Here is a 19,870-nt window from a genome sequence, read left to right as displayed (position 1 = left end):
TTAGCTTCTGCATTTTGAAAATTTAGTCTGAGACTGACCAGCAGCACTAACTAGAAGATATCTTCAAAGGGAACAATGTAAGAAGCATAGCAATAAAATGAGGACTGTAATAATGCCTTAGAAGGAAAAAAAAAAGGAGCTAAACCTACATGATGGGCTTTGTGTGAGAGCTGATAGTGTTTGAAATGGGAAGAGTAGAGATTTCTCATGAATTTGGTGTATATAGAGTGGAGATGGTTCTGAAAGGTGTAGGAACCAAACCAGAGGCAGTAGATCTGAATACCTTAGTTGGGGCCATGCAGTGACCCTAAAATGTGGGGAACGAAGTGGTTGCATCAGAGTTATGACTACCCTCAAGGCATGTAATATGTAGTGCGTTATTTTAGGTGTCTCTCATCAAGCACAGCAATTGCTGATGTGAAACTGATAGTGTACAGCCTGTCACATAGTAATAGCTGCTATATGCCCTTACACATGAGCTCTGGCTCTTCCTTATTGTATACACATGCATGCACCACATGCCCTGTTGTAAGACTGGTGTTGCTCATTCCTTGTACACTTCAGAGTCGTTTTTGTTTCCCAGATGTGAAAACAGATGTGAAATCAAGTGTCTTGCTCAGGGTTATCCGTAAGCCTGAGTAAGGTCTAAAGCTGGGCTTCCTGGAGGGCCATTTTGTCTCCTGCCAGCTGGGAAACACAAGACATCCCCTCATAGTCTTCAGCACTGATGCTCCACATGTGATGTCTCTGCCACGTGTCAGTGCAAAGAGCTCAGTTCTTCGGTCTATGGCAGTTGCACTGCACTTTCTCTGAAGGAATTCAATTTACATACGTTTTCCTGGTAAGTTTTTATGAGTTTTTTTAAAACCTTCATTCCTTCCCTAAGGTCTTTTTGACCATACATCGGGATTAAATAAACTGACTCACAATTCTATACACTTCCCTCCCAAGGGAACTAAGCTCATCATGCTTCTAAAGGATCAAATCAATTTTATCTCAATAATTTTGAAATCAGTATAGAAACTGGCTTCTAATCCAGATTTTGTTTATTTTAGTAGCATGCAGAGGGTGCATATGAGGCGGTACATGTAATTGAGGAATATTTCAGGCCAGATACATTAAACCCTAGTCCAAGCTTCAGGGAACTGTTTGGACAGATGATATCTTCAGTAAGATAAAGAATGACATTCAGTCCTTTGTTTTTTCTTCTTCTTTTATTTTGTGTTAGAAAATAAGTTAAAAAAGGTGTGCACAAACAGTAAAAGAGGAATTTGGTATGGGTCAGAGTTAAGCTTGATGTAAGATAAATGATGTTTTCTTCTATACCTGGGTTGGTACAAGTATGGAATTTTAGAGTATATTGTCCATGCAAATGAGTGTTAAAAGATATATATGTATATATATACAGATATATGTATAAAACAATACTATGAAATAATAATATGAAAACTTATTAGCTAGTAATTTGGATTGGCCAGAGAAGAGAATTTTGAAAAGGCCCTACTTGGCAAAAACAGCTGTGCATTTAGCTTCTAAAAATGAGGCCACTTCAAATGATATGAATCTGGGCACCAAAATCTGGTGCTGGGCACCAAAAGCTGGTTTGAAAAAATCCCATGCAGTAACAGTTTCAGGGGCAGACAGTAGCAACCTAAATAGTAATTGTTATCACATAACTGAAAAGTCCTGAGATTTACTTGGACAATGTCCCCGAGAACATTCGTTAAGAATGAAATGCAGTTGAAGCAATTTGTACCATGAAGCCAGACAGGAAATCAGACTAATCCTTGATGCAATTATGTGTAAGCTTGGCTGTCTAAGACTTACTAGACCAAAAGAGACAGAAGAAAACGAAGCCAGAATGAGATATTGAAAGGTACTGAAACTAGGTCACTGTCCTACATTACGCAAAAGCTAAATGGAGCTCTATCATCTCACAGTATCCTGAGTTGAACAAAGGACTTCATCCAGTGCAGATCTCCTGGCAGTGTCCAAGTTATACAGCTGTATAAGTCATAAAAAAACTTTAAGCGTAGCAGAAATGGCAAAACAGGTAGAATGTATTGCACTGATGAAACATGGGGAGAAACCAAGGGGATGACTTCTGTCATAACTCTGTATGATTACATGACAGCAAATTTCCATCAAGAAATCCTGTGACTTATTAAAAGTTCATTGTAAGTAGAATGAAGGGGCATTGAATAGAAGAACCATGACATAGTCTGATATACTAAGTCAGCAGGAGACAATAGATGCTTAATTAGTAAATAGAAACAAAATTATATATAAGATATAGACTTCTATATAAAATCCTAATTCTAATAGAATAAAATACAATCTGTTTTCTACAGATTTTTTTTTCTACAACATGGACTCAAAAATCTTTGTTGTGATTATTTAAGAAGCGAGATAGTCTTTCTGATCTGTCAGGACAACAAATGTTAAGTGTTCTTGCTCCCCTTCCTTCTCCTTGGTATTTAAAACTTCAGTTCCATTCAAGTTAATTCAATAATTGGAATTTATGTATTTTTACTGAATCAAGTACTTTTCCCCTTTCTATAGGGATAGATACAGAACATTTGTTAAAAAAAGGAAACTTCAGAAGATGAAAATGGTTTGAAAAGTTGTTTCAAGCACAACATGTTTTGTTGTTTTGGGATACTCCTGACTCCTCAGCTTATATAAGTTCAATAACGAATATGGCTAAAGTATTTACATTATTCTTTTTTGTTGGAGAAAGGCCGTAATTTCAACACTGAAACATTATCAGAGCAAGTTGTTTAAAGATGAATGTAGATAAGATAGTCTTTAGATAATAATAATGTAAACAATTAATTATGGATATCATATTTCCTATCCAAAACCACTATGAAAAGTGTTTTTCTGCTCCCAGTCCCTGTCTCAGATTGCTGGAAACATTTGATAATACAGCACAGTTTTCTTAATGTGTACATAGAACCTAACAGCCTCATACCACTCTCTTTCCCCAATCTTATAAACTGCAGATGACCAGAGTTAGTATAGATCTTTGAGAAATAAGATGTGAAGAGCTCCCTATCTGACAATAAGGCTAAATTTGTGATTTGAATTTAGGCAGTCTGACAAAATGAAAATTTTGGCTGCAGTCTTTATCTGTTTAGCATTAGGGCACATTGCTAAAGGAGACCTGCTTCTGCTTCATCTGTGATGTGTAAGACACTGTCCCTTTAGTGTCTGCTTATCTGAAGGTCCAAGTGAAAATAATTTTAAGAACACCTAAAAATATTGTTTTATATTCATTAAGATATATTATGTAAGTAACTAATAATTAACTAAGAACCAGTTCATGCTGTCTTTGGGTAAGTGTCCCAGAACAAAGAAAACTCTGAACCCCAGTGGAGCAGAGCTTCCCAGGACAGGTCTGACTCCATCCCAGCCTTTTGCTGACTCTAGAGTCCAAACTTGTCAAGACTTGTGAACATCCAGGATTCATGTGATGCAAATTTTGAAATTTTATTTAATCTACATTCAGGACATATTTTTTTATTGTCAGGGTCCATTTTGGTTTATCTAAATATGTCTATTTAAATAAATAATTACCAGATACTTTATGGGATTTAAATTTGCCTTATTTTCTAAGTGAAAATTATTCTCTATCCGTGGAAAGTTGGAATCTGAGACAAGAAATGCTCCTGAAGCCATTAGCATGCATCCTAAATTTTTCGCTACAACGAGCAGTGAAAAAAGAAAGTCCATTAGGTGGAAATATTGTCTTTCTAAAACCAGCAGATTTTTACTTGTGCAACGTCTAAGCGCTGCAATTCTCCGCAGAAAATTGCACTGGAACAGTGGGCGGTTCCGAATTGCTGGAAACTTTACAATGGCTTTTATGTTTAAACATCATTTAGCAGCTGTTAAAGGTCAGCACAAATCCTGTACTTTATCAGTATAAATGAAATCTACAACTGCCAAGAAAAGAATGCATTAAATAATGCAGTGATTATCGTCTTGATTTTTTTCCCTTCAGAAGTGAAAAGGAGCTCTTAAATGGTTCTATTTTTCTCCTTATTTCAAATTGACAAAGTAAAACACTAATTAAATTATTTATATCAGAAATTTACTTACAAGGATGACACATTTTGTACACAAAGCAAGTGAAACATCTGACACATTGTATAGTGCCAGGTGCAGTTAAGAAAGTGTAATACAAGTCAACATCTAGAGGCTAAAACCAAAAAAAATTAGCTGCAATATTTAATTATCAATTTTATTTTCTACCATACACCAAATGTACAGCACAGAACACAATTTTGTTGTTTTGATGTAAGAAATATTAATTGTATGAAGAAACAGTATACAAACTACTCCAAATTAAAAAAATGCATACATCATTGCTCTTTACAAAAGGTCTAATTTACAGTATAGCTCATCAATGCATTTAAACACAAAAAAAAAAGGAAAACTGAAAGAAAAAAAAAAACAGTGCACATTACAAAACACATCAAGTACAAGGGAGGCAAATAAATACAAACATACTTCACAGAACATCCTGAGCAAACAACCAAACACATATAAATTAACCTGAAGCCATAGTAAATCATAGTAATAAATACATAGGTCAGTAAGAGATCATTTTTTTACTTAAATAAAATATATAACAAATTTGTTAAAATATTTAGTAAATTAAATTTTAGTCTTTGTAATGAGTGAACTCATTTTGTATGCATTTAACAAGTATAACAAATGTTTGCTTTTTGTGTTTTTAGCAAGAACAATAACTTTAATAGCAAATTTTTGTTTGGTGTTCTCCTATTTATATTAGACAGCACATATGGTAGCTTTTGAAAAATCAATTTAAAAAGAAACACAGCTCCTAAGAACATACATTTTCCCCTGTCTAAACTAAGATCGGAGAGTTGAATCAACCTCCCAACAAAAAGCAAGCCCCACCTAATGCAGTACAGTGACCACAGTGCATGAGAGTTGAATCACTTCTGAATAGTACTTTTGTGCAGAAACAGTAATAATATAATTGTATATGTCAAGCCTGTGAATGCCATCATATTCAATCTAAATATAAATGCGACTAATAAAAATAAACACTTTCATTATAGCACGGGAAAATTAAACACACGCTAGATCCATGTATACATTTACACTGAGGCACATATGCACATGAGGTGTGTGTGCATACAAAAAAGGCAGTTTAGCTGGTTGTTTATACCTTTTTTCTTAAAAAAAATAAATATAAAAAAAACTTTTGAAACAATGCTTAATTACTTACAATCCCTGAAATAGGCATTGCCTCTGTTATAGCAACCGCTAGTTTCTGACGGACTCAGAAGTTCCACACCCAGGCTAACCAGATACCGAGATGCACGCTGGCACCTCTGCACAAGTGCTCGTCTGTCCACACCTCCACCTGTTTTACACTCTGTAGCACTTGGTATCCTACCAAGAGACTGGTAACAAACTCAGTGTCAGCCTAGTCTTAGTGAAGAAGGATGGGAGAAACCAGTCACGGCGTTGCTACCAGTCGTTCCAAGAGACAAGCAACCACCGCCTGGCCAGAGGGGTATTATTCCCCTCCAGACCACTGCCTTCTCAGCTGCCGTTAAGTTCAAACCAGTATTAAATGCCATTTCAGGGGAGATGTGTTCGACTCGTTATGTAAAAAGCCTTTAGCTTGGGATGTGTTTGCGTTTTTCAAATCCAAATCCATAGCAATACTGGTCACTTGGGTAAAACCTCAACGTCTCATACTAAAAAAGTACCAGTATCTACCTAATTACCCTTCTTGTTTAGAGATAATTGTCATTTCCCTTCATGAGCTAACTCTGAACAAAAACTGCAGTGGTAAAATAAATCTGAAGTTCTCTTGAAACATTTTAAATAATCATTCTCATAGGCTAAATCACACAGCCAAGTCAAGTGCTTTGCTGATTGCTATATTTCATTATTGCTAACGTATTCTTTAACACACTGTTTTCCAGCATACTGTGCTTTTAAGAGCCCAGGTTCCCCACTAGTGGGCACCATTTATCTTCTCATTCCGTGCATCTTCACATCTCATGTTACTGCAAACCCATTTCTGATACAAAGCCATTATAAAAAAGCAGGATGTGAGGAAAATAAAACTAGAACCACGGTTCAGTCATTTGTTACTTTCATAGTTTTTTTTTTTATCTTCCTGTACAAACCCAGCAAGTTATTTAATTTACAGTATAACTTTCAGTCTATTTAAAATCCTGTTGGAAAATAAATTAATAAACACATTTGTAAAAATATGGCAGGCCGCAAAAATGCTGTTAAAAGATAAAAAAAACAACTCTTTGATTAGAAATAAATAAAAAATATAAAAAATAGTTGCACACACTTTTTACATTCACTTTACAAAAACTGAGTGCAAAAGAAGAAAAAAAAAGAAATTGTACTGAAATAAATACAATATACCAACAGAGTGCATTGCTGTTAATACAAATAGTCTGTTGTGGTTTTATTCTTTTTTTTTTTTATGTCAGCTGGGAAAAAATTAGTGCAATGTTGCAATTGTAAATGCAGCATGGCAACCTACACCCCTTAGCAGTACATGAACTCCTAACAGATCCATCTGGAGTTTACTGCTGTTAAGTAATTTCTGTTGCCCAGCAGCTTTCACATCCTACACATGGATGCCCTTCACTGCCTGTTTGATACTTTCCAGCAGAGCTTTGCATTCGGGGGAATAGTCCCGTTCCAGATTGCTGTACATGTCTGTGAGTGTATTTACATATGCTTCGAAATTCTGCTCACTGATTGGCCCCTAAATAAAGACAAAACAGATTATAATTGTGGGAGATAAAATTAAGGCAAAAAAACCCCAAACACCCAACCCCAAAGCATGGAAAAGTAGCAATATGGCAACTGGGGAGAAGTCATAAACAGGGCAGCCATCCAAATTAATGGAGGGGTTGTGGAAATGACAGGAGTTGCATGTGCTGGGGGATCCACACACTCTCCAAGCAAGCAAAGGAGTTGGAGATAATATGGTTACTCTAGCTTTTTTTTTTTTTTTCCTCTTATTTGGCTCTGAGATTGTGGCTGACATTCCCCCTAACTGTCCTTACTTAATCTTTCAATGACACTCTTGACATTTGGAAAGGAGACTGGAAACCAAGTACCTCTGTAGATTTGGCCTCTGTTTGCAAGCAAGGTGTGAAATTTTTGAGAAGGCAAATTTTGGCCCCAGAAAAATTGCCTGTATGAAACAGGTTAAAGTTTTGATTTGGGAGCAGAGTAAATAAGGATTCTCAGTGTGAAATTTTCACTCTTTGCGCAGGGTGGATATTCAGATAGGGAGGGATGAGGAAAAAGCCTGTCTTGCACAGTGTGGTACAGGGCAAAGATAGCAGGGCTGGCTCAGTCCTGGAAACAACTGCGCCTGCCATCACACAGATTTCACGATCCAGCATCTCTATAAAGTAAATCAGGCTAAAAGAGCTCTCTACTACTGTAGCTCCAGTGCTCCTGCTGGTCCCTAAGCTTGCTCATCTGCTTCAAGTGCTGGCAAGACAGTCTCAAAGAAGGTGCAAAGCTGCTGGCTGTGGTCTTACCATCTGTGGAAGCTGAATGTCAGCGAGACTGGAGATAAGGGCTTGGCTTAAGCCAGCTAACTCCTTCAACAGGCTCTCGTTGTTCTGCTCTATGAGTTTGTTCTCTTCTTCTATTGTTTTCAAATTGCTCTCCATAGATGTAATCTAAAAGATAGGCATGCACAAACACACAGACAGATAGACCCCTGGCAGCATTGTAACTGCAGTTTGAACCCAAAATGTAAGTCGGGTGATTATGAGAGGGGCTGCAACAGATCTGAAACTCAGCTATGTCTTTTTAGGAGAGACAAAATTTCTCCACTGAATATTCAGAGCAAAGAAGAGGTTGTATTTGCTCTGAACCGATGGACTTCTCTACTTGTTCATGGAGAAACCTTGCGGCAGGAAGGCACTGGAGGGTGGCCCACAGCGGGAGGACGGAGCTGAGCTCTGGGGGGAAGGTCATTGTGGAGCTGGGGTGGAGAGTGTGGCCGCAGGGCTGGCAGAGGGAAGGAGAAAGGAGGTTGATGTTTACATTGCCGTCCTGCTCTTACAGCATCCCCGCTGATCGACCACAAAAGCAAGGGCACGGGTATTAGCTGTTGTGCTGCTTTCCCGCCCTGCTCCTGGGTGAGCTGTGGGCTGGCTGGGATTAGCAGCAGGGCTGGCGCTGGAAACAATAAGAGAAAAATAGAGTGGAAGGGAAACTGATATGAGAGGTTGAGCTCATAGCGATCATCACAAAGATGATCTCTGACCAACAGAATGGAAAGGAGGGTTTTGGAAAGAGCAGGAAAAAGCAGCCAAGGTAGAAAAATGACATCTTTTTAAAGTGAGAGCTCTGGAGTATACTCAGCTCTGAAGGCTAGTATGTCAAAGCAGTGCTGAAAAAAACAAAAACAGCAACTGCAGGACCTGGTTTCCTCCTTCCCTTCTCCTTTCCCTGGGAACAGGCAGTGGGGCAGGGACGAAACAAGGACTGGCATCCCTATGCCCAGCCACAGCTCTGCAAGGCACAGAAGGGTGCAGTCACATCCATGATTGTTATGACCACTCTATCCTTAGTAGTATGCACTTCTTTGCACTACTTAATTGCCTCCTGCTGTGGTCACTTTACTTTCTTTCCTCACACACAGCAACACTCCTCAGTGTGAGACACCCCTTTTTGCCTGCCTGCCATATACCACAACCTCTCCTCTGGAGGGTGTTCATAGCAGCCCAACACCTGGCTGGGATGGATTAAAAGGAGGCAGGGGAGTTACTGCTTCTGTTGTAGTTCAGTTCGGGCTTTGTTGGTCAGACTGCCTTCACCAGGGAGCAAGTCTGGGGAGAAGAAATCTGACTGCATAAATTGGGCAACCTCCACGCAAACAGCACAGTGATCACCAGAGAGAACAAAGTGTCCTGAGGCACTGAGCACAGCCCCTCTGCAGTGCAATTTGGGATGGATATGCCCACAGCCATTTCGTTTTAGATCCAGCAAAGGTGTCATAGACTTCTCCTTTATTTAGAGCATGCACACAGTGCTTTTTACAAAACCAGCATGAATCAACACTACGCATTCCAGTGTAAAATACAGAGGGGTGGGGTTACACTCAGTTTTGTTTAGATCAGTTTAAACTTATATTCAGTTCTCAGGTCTCACTTAGAATTGTTTTCCTTAAGCTCTTATTCCAAAAATATTGAGCAAGCTTCTGCTCTTGCTTTTACCCAGTTGACCCATGTGAACTTCCAGGTGCTTCCAGGTCTCTATAGGGATGGAACCTATGCAGCTCATTCCAAAGAACCACTATCAGCATCATAAAGGCAATTTAACCTCTCCTGTATATAAAATAATTGAATAAACCCTTTCCTGCAACTCCCATCAAACTCCTCTGCTATGGTAATAAGCAAAAGGCATACATTCTTTACCAGGTGTTGCCTGGAGACAAAATTCAAACTATTTGGGTAACTGACAGTGGGTTAACTAGGGAGATTTTCCTAGGTACACCTAAGAATAAAGTTGACTTGCATTAAGAGTTGGAGTGTGCTAGTAAGAGGTAATATCCTCCCTAAAAACTCAAGTCATGAGATCTGCATGGTTTGGTCAACAAATGTTTGGTCAACAAAGGAAAATGAACGTTTTGTTTGGTAAGTATGGTTTTTATTTCTACTTGCCAAGATTAGCTCCCAACCACCCTGAATCTGTCATTCACCAGATCTTTAAGACAATACCCAGGAACCTGCTGCTTATTTACAGAAAACAAATAAGAGCTTGACAAAAGACCGTGTACGATTTTTGGTACTTATAAGTGCCACAGAGGTATGGGAAAACTAGTGCACAGGAGACTAGCTGTGTTTAAACATAGCATTAACATGGTATTTAATTTATTTATCATGCTTAAACGTAGCGTAAGAAAAGGTAAAACTTTCACATTTAGATCATACCTGAGTTTGAAGTTTCATCATGTCAGCTTCAATTTTAAGATTGGATTCATTCAGTTCTTTTATTTCCTCATCCAAGTGTCTTATTTCTTCATCACTCTCAATACCTGTAAATAGTTGAAAATAACGATATCAGATTTAAAGTATCCACGTGTAAATGGATGTAAGAGTAACAAGCTAGGTTACTGTTACTGAACAAGGGGAAGATGACAAGTATTTCATCAAATGTTTGATCATCAAATTGTCTTTTACTTTGCTTTTACTGTCAAAATTGTTTCCTACCTGTAAAACATCTATATGAGCTGAAACATAGAAGAGGCTATCTTATTCCTTGTGTTTCACAAGTCCTTCTTTTTTTTTCCCATTGCAACATGCAACTACAAGCTGGAGGGTGCAGAAAGCAAAAATTGCCCAGAAAGAGAAAAGTTTATCCTAAAATATAAGGGCATTTTTGCATTATTTGGGTATGGACTTTGGGTTGTTTTTTTTGGTTTTTTTGTTTGTTTGTTTGTTTTGGTTTGGTTTGGTTTTGTTTTTTTGTTGTTGTTTTTTTTTTTTATTTGTTTTAAAAAAACATAACAGCAACCCTTCTCTATCAGGAAACACCCCATGGTAACATCTTCACTGGTATAATTGCTGACTTTAATAAGCTCATCTATACTTGCTTCTGATCTTGCAAGAATTTCTGTGGGGGCAAATCTCTGAGCAGAATTACTTCAGTAAGCATAGCCTTAGTTATATCTGATAAATAGTGAAGATTAAGTAACAACAAAAGGGAAATAATCAGAAAACTAATAAGAATTACAGAAAAAAAAAAAAAGGAAGGTAAATTTTACATTGCAACAAGTTAGATAGGAAAAAAAAACAACAAATCAAACAAAACAAAACAAAACAAACCCCAAACCCAGCTCTTTAATGGAAGTCTTGTCCTGAAAAATACAGAGCAGTTATAGCTGCTGGCAATACATGTTGGTCTTTCTGCTTAGCATCACTTTGAGACCAACTCTGCCTGGAGACTTGTGCCACAGTTGTTAAAACCTAGAGCCCTGAACTGAGTCTGCTGGGGAGCCACCTTAGGAAACGTGTAAGCAGTAACACAACCATTTTGCTCAGCATTTGGAGGCTAAAGACTAAGTTTCCTGAATCATGGCTCAATGCTCAACTTTCTAAAGCACATTGTATAAGAAACGAGACTCCTGCACATTTCTACCTGTAACTCTTTGATAATTGTTGCTTTGCACTTGGGTTAGTAAAATTGCCTAAGCACTGCATAGATAATAAACCATGTAGTATTCAAGTTAGGGAGATGAGTCACTTTCTGATCACAATATTTCTCCCTTCTCACCTTAGCCATTAGCTAGCTAAGTCCTCCTGATTTGCAACTAATAATTTATTAATAACAACAGTATTGAAAGCATATCCAAATAAAAAAAATAATGCTCTCAGACAAGACAATAACCTCAATGTTGGTTTATCATGATGTAAATGAGAACAATTTTTTAATCTCTCAGGAAAAGATTTTTATTATTCAAGATTTTTTATTACTAGGGACAACTGAAAGTAGTGAGAATTAATGCCAGAATGGCATAAAGGGGCATAAGTATAAATGGGAGTCAGGGCCCTTCTATCTAAATAAATGTCATCATCTTTTACAAATCTCCTTACCGCCACTTGCTTTAAGCTTGATAGTCATTAATTCTTCTGAAATTTTGCCCTTTTTTATGGTTTGTGCATTCAGAGGACAACCAGACAGGCTGAAACGGATAGGAAAAAAAACATTAGCACCCACTTGAAAATGGCAACAATCCTTTCAGGCAATATTATCATGCACTTGGACAGACCTCTGTACCTAAGGTCACATCAGTATCTCCATTATAGTATAGCTTCGGGGAATGACATAACTCGTAAAGAGCCATTTAACTGTATATTCTAGCTTGAAAATTGGTACAGAAGTCTCAACCTCTAAGTAAACAACTTTTAAGCATATTTCAAAATAATCAAAATAACAATGGCAGCTACAGTTAAGTTATGTGAAGACGCATTTACAGAATTCTTGAAGTTCCAATGCTTATGAATTGTTTTTATTGGGGGACTGTGCTCCAGAGGAGAGGGGCAGTATGGTCCTTTGAAATGGCAAGTTTACTATCCTAAAAAAATTTAGTTAATAGGATGATTTCCATGGTGCACAATTATTGGATCATTTTGTTGATACATAATAATGATCAATACAATAATAACTCTGGATGTACCCTATAGGCTGTAATAGGTTTTTGGAATGGTTCTATTATATAGTCAGTTTGCTTTTTAACCACTGTTCACATTAAATTACATTTTGCTATTTCAAAGCTTACAATTTCATCAGCTGGTAATTATCTGAGGCAATTTTTATAGCCCACTAAAGGGCTAAGATGAATTGCACTGCCTTAGTACTATCTTTATAAATAACAAGGAAGAAATACCCATATGCTGAAGAACTGGCAGAAGGATTTGTATTCAGATGTAGCCAAGTAAGGAGTGAAGTAAAATTTTGTTCCACAGGAAAATGGTTGACTTTTGTGTGTGTGTGTAAAAATAAAAAACAAAAATCCTAAGAGACATGGCATTTCCACATTGGAAAAAAAATAATTCAAAAGCAAGCAAGCTTTTGTTGGTTTAGCTGAAAGCTATACAGGGAAAGATGCTACTTCTTCAGCTCAAAATTACTGCTTATTATCTCTGCCCAGAGCAGATAGCTAACTGGAAGATTGTCTCAAAGCCTGACTTACTTGTTAGGTTTCAAATGTCCGAGGAAAGGGTATCATATCGCAAAGCTATATTTGCTTGTAACATCTTGAGTGTTATTCAGCCTTATGTAGGACAGAAGTTATCTGTACTCGTAGTTACCACCAGCTAAAATACTATTTATGCTACTTGCTTAATTAGCTGCAATTCACAATAGTGTCCTAATGTAAAGACTTTAACATGGGATGTAAATCATAAAATTAGGATAACATTTGACTCTGAATTTATTCAAGTCACTTCGGACATTCTTGTGTTGGAGAAGTTGGTTCAGAGTGTTAGAAAGAAAGTGAAGGAGACAGAGAATGCAGACTTAATTCCTGTTAAAGATAGAAAACTAAACTTGGCAGATATTAATTCAGATATTATAGGCAAATTCTTTGAATAATATTGATTGAATACAGTCAGGGTATACTAACGTTTTCACAGTGATAGATGGTGTTTATTGTTATTGGTTATATGTGTGACTCCTTCTTTGTAAGAATAATTTTCTTTGTAAGATTGTCATAACTTCAAACTTTTTTAATCCATGTAAGTTCTGCATGCTTAATTTTTTTTTATGTGTGCTCTAGCTGTTTAAATACAAAGTTTATGAAAACAACTTGTCCACTGGTAGAAAGACTAAATGAATGCCTTTAGGCTAAAACTTTTCTGGTGACATTTAAATGATATTTCCATTTTCTTTTAAAGATATGCAGATACAAATCCATATTTCCCTAGGAAAGAACTTTATTTAATTTTAAACTGTGTAGGCACTGTGCTAATCTGAAGACCTTGGAAAGTCATGCTGCAATGGGAACATAGAAAAAGACATAAAAGTTTAAGTCTCTCAGAGTAATTCTGTTTTATATCTAGCTGCAATGTAAACCATGTTGCTACTCAAAAGACTTCAACACAGTTTATTCTGACTCTAACCTCGCACGTTGCCAATTCAACAGTGGAATGTTAAGGAAAAATGAGAAGAGAAAACACAAAGTTATACCTTCTGTGGGTGACAAAAACATTATTAACATGACCCAGCCCGTTGCAGCCTGGCAAAGGACAGTGTGGCAGCTCTTGTTTGTTCAGTTTCCAGGATAGTGAAGACCCATTGACGGGACTCTCCTTCTGTCTCTTGGCAGCCAAAGGACAACCAGAAGCAGTGCGATGAGAAGTGTATTTACCTGATATGTGACCTTGGCCATCACAGCCTATCACTGGACATCTACAGAAACACAGCAAAAGAATCCCTGTTTTCGCTGGAGAGAGCAGGCAAAGACAGTCCCAAGAAACTCTGAGAAAACAATTCCAGCTGCCACTGCTGCTTTGCATTAATGGATTAAGACTTGGTCCCTGGTGGCACACTGTACCTGATCATCCAATTCCTGGCAAGCTGAGCTATGGAGGTCCAGCTGATCTTAAGATAGGAAAATTTAAAATACAGTTGTAGATGCTAAGAAAATAAAACATTCATTTAGATAGTTTTTTACCTGAAAAGAAAATTAAAATTCTATTGTAGGCAATAAATCACACTTCTTCAAGTGTATGGAAGGCCAACATTCTCTCCCCTCTGTCTAGGTTTCTGTTATGAAGCAGAGGGTGGGTTCTATACCTGGGAAACTTCTATGCAAACCCATGCAAATATTTACAAAGAAAGGATAGGGATTTCTTGACCTGCTCTGTCAGCATTATGCAGTTTCTCATGTTTCATTAGCAAGTATTAAGGACAACATTGCAAGCAACTTAGTCTTCACATTTACATGCTGGTAGTTGTAAATTACAGATTTTAATGGAATGTACATTCAAGCCAGGGATGTAGTGAATCACTGCTGAGCTTCCACTTTAAGTGAAATTCTAATTTGTACATAAAGACATGAGACTTAGATATATTTAAGTTCTCTGGGACATATTTTGAAGGTGTCACTCTGATTTAATTAGCTGACATGTTTCACCTCAGGCAGTAATAATTTTCCTTCATTTTGCCAAATTTTTCAATTAGGTGGCATTTCCATAGCACTCTTTAAAATAATTGGACCAATGCAAACAGATATAGCAATCCTTTCTCACTGTTCAGTCTCCTCGGTGATGGATTCCACCTACTTCATTAGAAACAGAAACACTTGGTCTGGTTCCAATTCTAAACACTGTTCTCACATGGTTCAGATTAACTGGGACATCTCCCTATGATCCCTCAAGTCCTTAACTTTTACGGGCTATTTACCCCCCTCCACTGTTGGTGGATCACTGTTTCTGTACTCACTTAAGTTCAGGATCTTCTTTTTCTTCCTTGGTAGGAGTCACTTTGATACCTCCTTTCCTGGCACGAGGACAACCAGATAAGCTGAAAGAAGCACACAGAATAAAAGCCACCTGCTGCTAGCTGAGAACCCTGAGCACTGCAGCCCCATGTGATGGGATGGGTTTTACCTTCTGTGGGATGCATAGTTCCCTGTTACGTGGCCAGAACCATCACAGCCAGGTGTTGGGCACCTATGGAACAATACAGGAAGCTTACAAAATATGGCCTCAAAAATGAGGAGGCTCCTTTTTGGGGTGGCTTTTATTTTTTTATTTTTTTTTAATAACAGTTTTAGTAAGGACCGTGAAAAATATTGCATATATTGTGTAAATTTAAGTAGTTTATAACACTGCATCAAACATTTTTCCTTGTAAAGAATCAAAGTTACAAAAAGAAAAAAAAATGCAGCTTGATATACATCGATTTGTAAATTTACGGCTACGTGTGAGTTTGTTATTTTTATGATGTTTTCAGGTACAGATATAAATAAGCACTTTGCCAGTATTTACAGAATGGGAAATGGAAGCAGAGAAGCAGTTCTGCTTTGGAGCATCAGTAGCTGATAGCCAGAATTTGAATTTAATAATTTGTATGTTCTAGCACTGTAGGCATACCACGGGACCATCACTTTCTAGCACAAGATTCAATTGAGTATTCAGCTGGGCAATTGGATTATGCTTATGTCTCATAGTTCAGGGGTTTGTGTGTGTGTGTGTGTGTGCAACAAACAAGGCTTTCCAATTATGAATGTTTAATACTGAAACATCCACACAATAAAGAGAAACAAACCTGCCTGTTACTGTGTTTCTACCAGTGGTCTGGCAGGGTGGACTTCTTGCTCTGCTGTTCATATGTGAAGAACATAGCAATACTGAAATTAACTATTGATATCACTACGGTATTATATAAAGTGCTCCAAAAGCCAGCTGGAGTCAGTAGGTCTTTCCACTGACTTCTGTGGAGTTTGGAGCAGGACCTTACTGGTAACACTTTCTATCTCAGAAGTTCAGAGTGGTTTTGTTTGTTTGTTTGCTTGGTTGATTTTTTTTGTTTTGTTTTGTTTGTTTTTGTGTGTGTGGGGGGGGGGTGTTTTTTTGTTTTTTCTTCCATTTAAGGACATTTTATGTATGCGGGGTGGTTTGGTTTGCATTTTTTCAGAGAAGAGAAACACACCTCAGCATACAAAGCAGCACCAAAAATATTTACCTTTATAAGCTATGCTAGCCTTTTCTATGCTTCTGTATTATACAGCACAAAGTTCTTATACTAAGCACCCCAAGGGACTTTGAAATGCTATGATTTTTACAGTGCATCAGAGTAACAGAAAAAATTGTGCCAAATAATATTGTACTGAACCATTAAGGAAACTTCCATTTTTCAATATGCTCTTAAGAGTGTCAGTTGTTACTGAATCCTGAGTTGAAGAGATGAGTGATTTCATCTAGTCATTGGTAGGCTGCCATGGAAAACACCTACAAATATAACTATAATAGCACATCTGAGTATGCAGGTGCATATCTTCACAGAATATTTAACACTAGTTTTCTGAGAACAATTAATTTGTCAAAAATCTGATTTCTTTTGGACATGAACAAATTTATTCATGGATTCAAGTAGAATTCAGCAAATAATTTCAAATGAAGAAAGGGGTGACTTTTATTTTAAAAGATAATGTCAAAACATTTCATGATGACATTTTGTGAACAAAATATTTTGGCAGAATGACATGCCTCACACTGACAGCAAAGGTAGAGGTGTGGGTTGCGGAGTGCCAGATATGCTCGACTGTATAGCACTAAATGTTGCCCTATCTGAGTGTGGGACAAGGACTGGGCACAATGTCATGTGGAGCAGGCAGCAAGGGCAGATGTCTGGAGAGTGTGAATGCTCACAAGTAAATCCAGAACACCTGCCAAATACCATGGATATTAATTTTGGCTACTTGTTTTATCAGATGATCACAGATAGAAGAGCTGTTTGCATACACTGGAGGTGGACTTTATTCAGTAAAAGCTCTTCGTGTGAAATACTCGGATCTGAGAGCCTGAGAGTTGTGAATGTAAAAAAAGACACTGAACTAAATTTTGAATCACCCCATCTGTATTTATCACTTCTGGCAGCAGACAGATTTCACAACCAGATTGCAATACAAGCTATTCTTGAGGTCATTAAAGATTTGAGACTGAGATATTACAAATACTGATGGAATTATAAGGTGATATTTCAGGTGGACTACTGACAAATCAGTAAAAAGCTTCATTAGCAAGACTCTTAAGCTTGACCACTGGGTTGGGTTTTCCAAATATTGGTTATATCTTTGTATCAGTTGTGAAATTCCACAACAAAAGATATATAAACAACGCATTGCCTTACAGTCAGTAATACTCTTGATCTTCATCAGCTTTTATCTGGCTGATGAGTTTGAATTGGTGAGTTCAACTCAGAGTACAACTTAGGGAGTTGTACTCTCTGTAATGGATTCCTGTGCAAAGCCAAGAAAACCAGATTTATGTTGAAGGGCCAGAGGCCTCAGGAGGACAAAATAAAAGATGTGAACCCTCAAGTGGGTATAGGTTACAAATTCTTTTACAATTCATCCAAATTTGTTCTTCAAAAATAAAAACTGTCATTAATTTAATATATAAATACTTGCAAATGTGCATTGAGTACCTGCTATTTTGTCCCCTTCTTCCAGAGGACTGTTTTATCTTTAGGAAGATGAACTACAACTAGGTAAATTTCTGGTTCTTTCGATCCCTCAAAAGCTCACAGGGAGTGTAGGATATGAACAGTAGTTAAGGCAAACCCATTGAGATCAGCTGAGAAAACCATTAACTGAAATACATCATGCTGCCTATGGAATATGTATCAGTATCAATGTTTTGTGTGAAATATTTCTAGAAGAACTGCTAGAGTCTCATTTAACCACTGTAAAAACTTGTCTAAGACTGACCACCTATTTCTCAGAGTTTCTGAACTGCAAGTAAGTATCTCTCTAAAGTACACATTTAAGATTCTTTAAGGCTTGATAAGCCTTTGGTGAAATAAGATATTAGCCACAATTATCCCTCATAGCTTTAAAATCTGAGTCATCATCAAGTTCAGTATGTTTTAAATTGACCACCTCAGATCACTCTGAGCAGCAAGAATCCTCAGATAAAAATTTTCTTGAATCTGACTCAAAGGCCCACTTTCTGAGCAGATCTTCCTTATTTCCAAACTGTGGATCACATGCAAGCCTTGTATCTTTGCTGGCATAGAGATTGATAATTAAAGCCAAAATCGTATCTTGATTCTGGCAAATTAAACATGAATAACATTTGGAAAAAAATACACAGCTTTTTCATATTCATGCCTAACTACATGAGGGTACTTTCCTGGCCTGATTCTATGAGCATTTATGCCCTCTACTCACATAGCAATACTGAAATTAACTATTGATATCACTACGGTATTCTATACAGTGCAAGCATGATTGCAGGTTTTGGCATAAGATTTCTTTTAACTAAAGGCAGAGTTTTGTTCAAAATTTCACCTGAACTATGATTGCAAGAAGCTAAAATAAGGTGGTACATTTGTGGAAAATAATTTTATTTAGCTCTTTTTCCTTTTGCGAATTGTCTGTGAACAGATTTTGATTTTTGCTCTTTTTCTAGTTAATTGAAATTAAATGCTAAGTGCGTTATGCAACATATTTCTGTCTGTGAAATGTCCATGAACTTTGACTTTGTCTTTCACAACTCACTTATTATACATGGCGTACAGTGTGCAGTTTGTCATTTAAGTCATATGCTGTTGCTCCTCTTTCCTTATGGCATGACCAAAACTCTAGAAGCTTTAGTGCAAAAATAACCATATTGGTATGCAAATTTACTTATTCACACATGAATGGAGGGGGGGTGGTGGTGCATGAGGAGCAACTATTCAAAATATTTGTGTGAGTGTCTCTGTATGGCAGAAAGCCAATAAAAGCAGGGACAAATATATATGACTCAGCAAATTATTTCAAATTTGTCAGCATTTTCACAAGTCAGTTCCTTGCTTCTTGTTCTTCTCTTTTAAAACCAACTGAACCTAAATTTTATACCTTTTGAATCAGTGATGTCAAAAAATGAAGCATTGTGCCAGTCTACCAGTTTACCTACTGGCTTTGGGAACTGCTTTGGACAGTTTTCTGTATAAACAGCCTTCCTTTGCCATTTTGCTGCATCTCCTGTATGTCCAACTCCATAGATACCATCAGTTCAGCATTTCATTTATAATTCAAGTTGTCAGACTAAGGAATAAGACTGCTAACATTTGATCTGGGGAAGACAAACGCTGAGTCAAACCTAAATGTAGTTACTCCTGCTATTAACACCATTCAAAAGCATTATAGTGCCATGACCAGACTTTATGTTCCATCTGGACTAGGGATGAACCTAAAGGACAGAAAGGACAGTCATGGGATTCTCCCCTTTTATCATGCATTCATGAGTTTTTCCAAGCCATCTATCATGGGATCCAATTTACAAGTTGCAGAGGGAAAGCTATGAAAGAACTCTAATTACCCTTTCCTTTTCCCCACATCCTTATTGACGAAGCCAATTCAATAACTAGATGACTGGTTGCCAGTGCCTCTCTTGACTGCAGATTTTTGAAATATTCATATGTCCCTATACATCTGTCTATATAGCAGAGCCTGCACAGTCCTTTTGTAAGTGACATTTCGTGGTGAGAATTATGCCAGCACAAAATCATATGACTTGATGTCTGCTTCAGTGATATTAAACTCATAGTATAGGGTAGTGAATAATAAAAAAAATTTTTTGCAGTAATTCTGGTCTCATTTTTAGATTTA

General features: G+C 37.3%; 1 protein-coding gene across 4 annotated transcripts in view; it reads right to left on the bottom strand.

The window, feature by feature from the left end:
• Positions 1-4,232: 4,232 nt before the first annotated feature.
• ST18 (ST18 C2H2C-type zinc finger transcription factor) overlaps positions 4,233-19,870 on the bottom strand; it is a 166,540-nt gene continuing 150,902 nt past the window's right edge. For all 4 annotated transcript variants that reach the window (XM_050328284.1, XM_050328293.1, XM_050328301.1 and 1 more), the window contains 7 exons: positions 15,159-15,221; positions 14,992-15,072; positions 13,735-13,956; positions 11,640-11,728; positions 9,978-10,081; positions 7,572-7,715; positions 4,233-6,781 (listed from right to left, as the gene is read on the bottom strand). In XM_050328284.1, coding sequence (XP_050184241.1) covers positions 6,641-6,781; positions 7,572-7,715; positions 9,978-10,081; positions 11,640-11,728; positions 13,735-13,956; positions 14,992-15,072; positions 15,159-15,221 — 844 coding nt within the window. In that variant the 3' untranslated portion in view covers positions 4,233-6,640. The remainder of the gene's footprint in view (positions 6,782-7,571; positions 7,716-9,977; positions 10,082-11,639; positions 11,729-13,734; positions 13,957-14,991; positions 15,073-15,158; positions 15,222-19,870) is intronic.

This window comes from Myiozetetes cayanensis, unplaced genomic scaffold, assembly GCF_022539395.1.
Source record: "Myiozetetes cayanensis isolate MyiCay16 unplaced genomic scaffold, myiCay2020 scf1, whole genome shotgun sequence".
NCBI lineage: Eukaryota > Metazoa > Chordata > Aves > Passeriformes > Tyrannidae > Myiozetetes > Myiozetetes cayanensis.
This window is presented reverse-complemented; position numbering and strand designations above follow the sequence as displayed.